This window comes from Rattus rattus, chromosome 6 (genome assembly GCF_011064425.1).
Source record: "Rattus rattus isolate New Zealand chromosome 6, Rrattus_CSIRO_v1, whole genome shotgun sequence".
Classification (NCBI taxonomy): domain Eukaryota; kingdom Metazoa; phylum Chordata; class Mammalia; order Rodentia; family Muridae; genus Rattus; species Rattus rattus.
The window spans coordinates 20,321,759-20,327,758 of record NC_046159.1 but is presented as its reverse complement, the minus strand read 5'-3'; the positions used below and the strand labels follow the sequence as shown (position 1 = coordinate 20,327,758).

Genomic DNA, 6,000 nt, shown 5'->3' with positions numbered 1-6,000 from the left:
TAGTGCCCTACTAGGCAATCCAGAGAGTTCCAGATGTCAGACACGAATACAAAACCTGCTGCCCCCCAAACCTAAAGTTCAGTCTCTTGGCTGCCAGTTTTGCTCCCTAACATTTGGGAAATCCTCCGTGCAAAGGGCCTGAGGCCACCAGCCTCTCTGAAGCCTGGCGGTGGTTCCTTTCACAGTTTATTGAATTCTCAGGCACAGCGGTTGAAAAATCAACTGCCTTTTACGGAAGGTGTTTAGTGAGATTTTGTCCCTCCCTCATTTATGCATTCTGACCTGCCCCTCGTAGGTTTTCAGTGGTTTCTTATGTATCCTTCTAGACTTGCTTTTAAAGATATATTTTATTGTTATTATTATTATTATTATTAGTGTGTGTGTGTGTGTGTGTGTGTGTGTGTGTGTGTGTGTGTGACAATGCACAAGTGGAGCCCAGTTCTCTCCTTCAACCAGACCAGTCCTAAAGCTCAAACTCAAGTCATTAGGCTTGGTAGCAGGACCTTCGCCCTAGGCTGGCACCAAACTCATCATCCTCCTGCCTCTACCTGCCCGCTGCTGGGATCGCAGTTGTGAAGTCCTGGCGCACCATCCATGCTTCGTTTGCACCTCACCTTTTCCTACTTAACTCATCCTGTTTTCTTCCTCACTTTCTTTGATTTGTTGGGACAACGTCTTATGTAGGCCAGGCGGACTCGGAGCTCACTCTGTAGCCAAGACTGGCCTTGCTTGCTGGGATTTCATGTGGTGACTGAACCCAGGGCTTTGTGCATCCCTTGGCAAGAACTCTGCTAACTGAGCTGCATCTGCCTCCCCATTGCGTAGGACCCCCCGTACAGCCGACATGGTAGTTCCTGTCGTTTAGTGTTATAGACAACGCTGCCCGAGTTTACTGGCTCCTTATATCATGTCTGAATATGTATAATATTCAAAATTTCTGAGTTATCTTTGAAATAGCCAAAGGACCCAGAATTTGGCTTCCTGTAGCGCTCTAACAGCTGGCGGAGCTGAATACCGCTTGTCTCTATAAATACTACGAGCGAGCCTACTTCCAATCGACATCTTCCCTACCACCTCTTCCAGCATCTCATGGTTGGACCAGTGCTGATGGCCTGTTGGCACTGCAGTGTGATTAAGAATGAAAATGAATCTTAATGCTTACATCATCCATGGTGGAAACTGAGAGCCAAGCCGGCTGATGTACTCAGCCCCCGCGCGGGAAGACTGGCTTCTCTGTAAATGGGGTTCTAACTCACCCGACTAGCTGGGGCATCTCCGGCTTTGTCTGAAACCCTGAGCCTGCTTTATGTCCTCAGGTCCATACTCTCAAGGGAAGGAGAGGAGGGACTGGGTTGTCTGGCTGTTCTATCACTGTCTGGGAAGTGGCTTAGTAACCAGCGATAAAAATGGGTAGAGCTGCATGTTACTTGTTTCTCTCTTTGCTGCAACCAAATACCTGAAGAGATGTAATGTGAAGGTAGGAAGATTTATTTTGGCTTCCGGCGGGGAAGGCATGCTGGAGCACTGGCTTCTATTGTTGGGGGTGGGAGCCTGTGGTAGCATGGCTCTCTCCCTTCATCCTAGGGAGCAGAGAGCTTTGGCCAGCCCTGCCCCCCCCCCCACTGCTGTCAATTAAGCACCAAGTCTAAAAGGTTCCAGAACCTTCCAAGGCAGCGTCAGCAGATGGGGACAGAGCATCCAAACACCCTAGCCCATGGTAGGCCACCTGAGCCTCATGAGGGGGGATACTAGACAAGTGAACAGGCATAGCAAAGTTTGACTACTACCCATAGCTCACACTAGACGGAATGAGAATCCGAACCTGTATTTTTCCGACTCTACAGCTTGATGCTTAAGAAAACGAAGCCTGTGCCTCACAGGGTGGGGAGGAGGGAAGAAAATATGGTTTACAAATATACCTCTTACTCTCTGAGGATATCATCAGTGATGCCATGCACCTGGGTGACAGTGGCCGTGATGAAGTTAAGAGCGTCTCTGAGAATTCAGGACATGCCCCCAAAGAAGGCCTCTGCACTTACCCTTTGCAATCTGTCACTTTTATAGTTTGCTTCACTGCCTCTTTGCTCCCTCAGAGCCCAGACATATTGAGCAAGCTCTGCATGCCAGGCCCCTTGCTGGGCTTGAGAGCTAAGATGAGAGTCACATCCTCGTGCTCATGGCTCTTTTAGGACAGTGCGACAGAACAGGGAGGTGCTGCCAGGTGGCCTTGGAGTGGCAGGCGGGTGTCAGCTGGGTCCTGAAAGAAGCAAAAGCAAAAGATTCACCCTGAAGTCAGGAGGCGGGGCAGTTCCTGGCTGTCTTAAGACTTTAAACAATGCATGGTGAAGGAAGGAAGTGAGGGCCCCCGGAAGTGGTGGCCTTGAGCTAAGGTGTTGAGCCATCCTGCCCACAGCGCTGATGGCTGTCCATGACAAAGGGACAAGGCCACCGCTGTGGACGCTGTGAGCTCCCTGGAAACTGGCTCAGCCGGGTCAGAAATATGGGCTAAGCCTGACTTCAGTTTTTCTCATTCCTGATTGATTGATCGTTCAATCAATCCCTACTTCAGCCTGCCAGCTGGGTGGCCTCCTCGTTGGACACTCATGAAGGTAATGACACCCAGACAGCCACTAGGCAGAAGGGAGGAGGAGGATCAGACCCGGAAGGCATGACTGATGGGTCCAGGGATGGGAACTTCAGGCTCACTGGCCTGGGCTGCTTGCTGCTGTGGTGGTTCTGAATTGATGCTCCGCCCCCTCTCCCAGCCCCCTCCCCCAGCCCTCTCCCCCCGCCCCCCCCCCCCCCCCCCTCCCCCCAGCCCCCAGTTTGCATGCAGCAGCAGCTGGACTCTGTGGTTGTCTTTGAGTAACTGGGGTTTTGCTTTAGGTGCTCCCCACCCCCAGTGTGGCATTAACATACCACAACAGCCTGCAGACAGAGCTGGCGGGGAGGGAGCCTGCTGTTCTTAGACAATGCTCTGGTCCTGCAGCTGCTGTTGGCGCTGGCAGGGACGCTGTAGAGAATGAACGTGCTGAAACGAACAGCCTCAGATTAGAATGTACTTGTAGCACATTGAAAGGGACCACAGAGTTCCCATGGGTTCAGACCATAGACATTTCTACTGTGCGCCTCTGTGTTGATTGTCACATGGTGACCATGATGTACCCTGTACCCTTCCTGTACTCATGGAACCAGAGAGAGGAAAGGGATCAAAATACAGGGCTTACCTGACCTTTCCAGCTTTGCTCCTCAGAGAAATTATCTGTGGTCCTAATGAGGTTGGTGCTGCCCCCTAGAGGACAGAGTTATGAATTGTCAGAGAAGTTATGCCAGAAGCCCAGGTTTGTTTAGGGAAGAAGTCTAAATGGCAAAAGGACAAAGTCTTGAGATAGTGGTATCCTTCCCCCTCTCATGAAGTCTGTCTAGAGTAAAGCATTTCCGAACACTTGTTGAACTGAGAGGCCCCTGTGGAGCGTGCAGTTCCTGTGAAAGCGGGAAGCCACCCACTGGTTTAGAGCATCAGAGTGGAGATACTTCAGAAGTAGTTAGGGTCAGAGTCTGCGTTCTGGCAGTGCCGCAGCCTGTCCACTTGCCCCCGGTATGACAATGAAAGAGACAAATGAGGAGAAAGAGCTCAGTGGGCAAAGTGCTTGTGAGCCTGAGTTCAATCTCCAGGTCACATACAAAGCTGGGCTTGTGTGGCAGCAGCAGCCCCTTGTGATCTTAATGCTCAGGAGGCAAAGACAGGCGGAGCCTTGGGGATGGGCACTCACTGGCCGGCCAACCTAGCCTAATTGGTGAGCCCCGGAAAGACGCAAATATCAAAGTGGACAGCTCCTGAGGGAGGATGCATGAGATTGACCCCCATAAGCACACACACACACACACACACACACACACACACACACACACACACACATGAACATGCACACACACACACATAAGACTTGTTCAATATGGTCAAACCAGAATTGGAACAACAACAAAAGGGCCCTGTGCTCCCCAAACTATCTTCAGGTCTTGACATAAGGTTTACTTAAATGGAGCTAAGGTAGGCGTCACCCCCCACTTATTCCCACCATTGACAACGTCAGATTCCTCACTCCAGTTTGTCCTGTCAAGTAGTCTGCTAAGTTTCCAGATCTGTGGTGTCTTCCTGGGAGATTAGCTCCACCTCTCATGGCTCTAGGTTTCTCTGTGTAGCCCCATCTGTTCTGGAACTAACTCCATAGATCAGGCTGGCCGTGAACTCCTAAGTGCTGGGATCAAAGGCCACACCACAGCATAGCACATGACTCTGGTACTCTGCTTGTATATGAGGCTTAGCCCAAGTGTGTGAATAACACACTTCTCTGCTTTTACCTTCACAGTTGCTTCAGTAAAGGCTGCTTCCTCCTTCCTCTCTTCCCAGAGGCTGGGAAAGGCCTCGCCATCCCTTAGTCTTACATGGAAGCAGCAAATTCCATTGCCTTCTACATAGATCCGCTACCTTACTTCTTATGGGGAGTCTTACATCCAGTCTAAATGCGTCTGTCATCGGGGTGTGTATACAGTGACTGTTCTGTCGTCTCAGGGCAGTCATTATGGCCGTCTTCATATTGATGTATGTGCCATTAAAAACTGTGAATTTGGGGGCTGGAGAGATGGCTTAGCAATGGAATGATCTGGCATTTCTAGAGGACCCGTATTCAATTCCTAGCACCCACATGGCGACTCACAAATATCTGTAACTCCAGTCTCAGGGGACCTAACCTCCTCTTCTGGCTCTGTTAGCATGCGGTATACAGACATACATGCAGGTAAAACACCTATACATGTAAAAATAAACTACACAAAATTTAAAGGAATTTTAAAAGTTTCCCTCTTCATACTTCATTCAAGGCTAAATGATGAAGAGATCAGAACTCGTTTATCTAGGAATTTTAACGTAGGAGGTAAAAGGTGGGTGTTCCCAAATATTTGCCGTGGAAATGGAGCCCTTGGGATAGTTAAAGAATCTCTCAGGTGGGCAGCGTTCTGTGCAATGTTTATGGAGCGGTAGCTGATTGCCTGAGGTTGCGCATCTCAGGTTGACTCTTGCTAACTCAGATCCTTAGGCAGCCATGCAGTCAGCTCACATGGGCAAGCTTTACTGTCCCACACTGGTGGTTTCATGAAAGTGGACACAGCATTTGTGTCCCATGCCCTGAAGGATCCTGATAATTGCAGCATCATCGGGAAGGTCTGAAGATGCCTTGGAAGTAAATTCTGTATCCTTCCTCCAAACTTCTCCAAAGGGATTATTGTATCCCGTCTTCAGGCCAGCAGCTTGGACTGAGAATAGCTAACCTGGTAGTGTACCTAGTTAGCGATCAGCTGGTTATCTCGTATGTGGAGACATCTCCGGGATGAGGGAGTGCAGCTTCATGCCCTGTTTCCCGCTGGCTTACACAGTGAAACTTTCATTAACGATACCCAGGAAGCAGATTTCTCTCTAACTTCAAGGCTGGGTCAGCAGGAGAGGAGCTGAGAAGCTTCCAGAGTGCTAAACAGGAGCTCACAATCCCCATTCGTTGATCTAGTACTCCCACACCTAATTTGGAACAGTGAGCTCAGAAAGGGCCAGTAGTGTGGAAGCAGTGATGTCACCTGAGAATGACATTGCCTTCTAAACGTGCCTGGCAAGAAACATCGAGGAACTGCAATGCCTTGACCAGGGCCTGGTCAGGGGGCAGGAGGAAGAGAGCAACAGACACTGATTGTGAGCTCTGCTGACATTTGGTGACCCGTTGTCCTAGAATGGATGTGGAAACACTCCTGTTCCATTTTCTCAGAGTAATATTTTTACTGAAGTAGATATCTTCTTTCCATGGATAGGTGAGGTGATCTGACACTGTCAGGTAGCTCCCTACTGCTTCCTCTTTCCTTCACTAATTGATTTCTCCTGCTTTCATGCCCTGTGTGTGTGTGCATGAGCAGATGTTTGCATGCGTGCGTGTGTGCATGCGTGTGTGTGCATGT

General features: G+C 49.7%; 1 protein-coding gene across 1 annotated transcript in view; it reads left to right on the top strand.

The window, feature by feature from the left end:
* The first annotated feature begins 2,365 nt into the window (after positions 1-2,365).
* Cracr2a (calcium release activated channel regulator 2A) overlaps positions 2,366-6,000 on the top strand; it is an 87,998-nt gene continuing 84,363 nt past the window's right edge. The window contains exon 1 of the mRNA XM_032905609.1: positions 2,366-2,609. Coding sequence (XP_032761500.1) covers positions 2,604-2,609 — 6 coding nt within the window. The 5' untranslated portion in view covers positions 2,366-2,603. The remainder of the gene's footprint in view (positions 2,610-6,000) is intronic.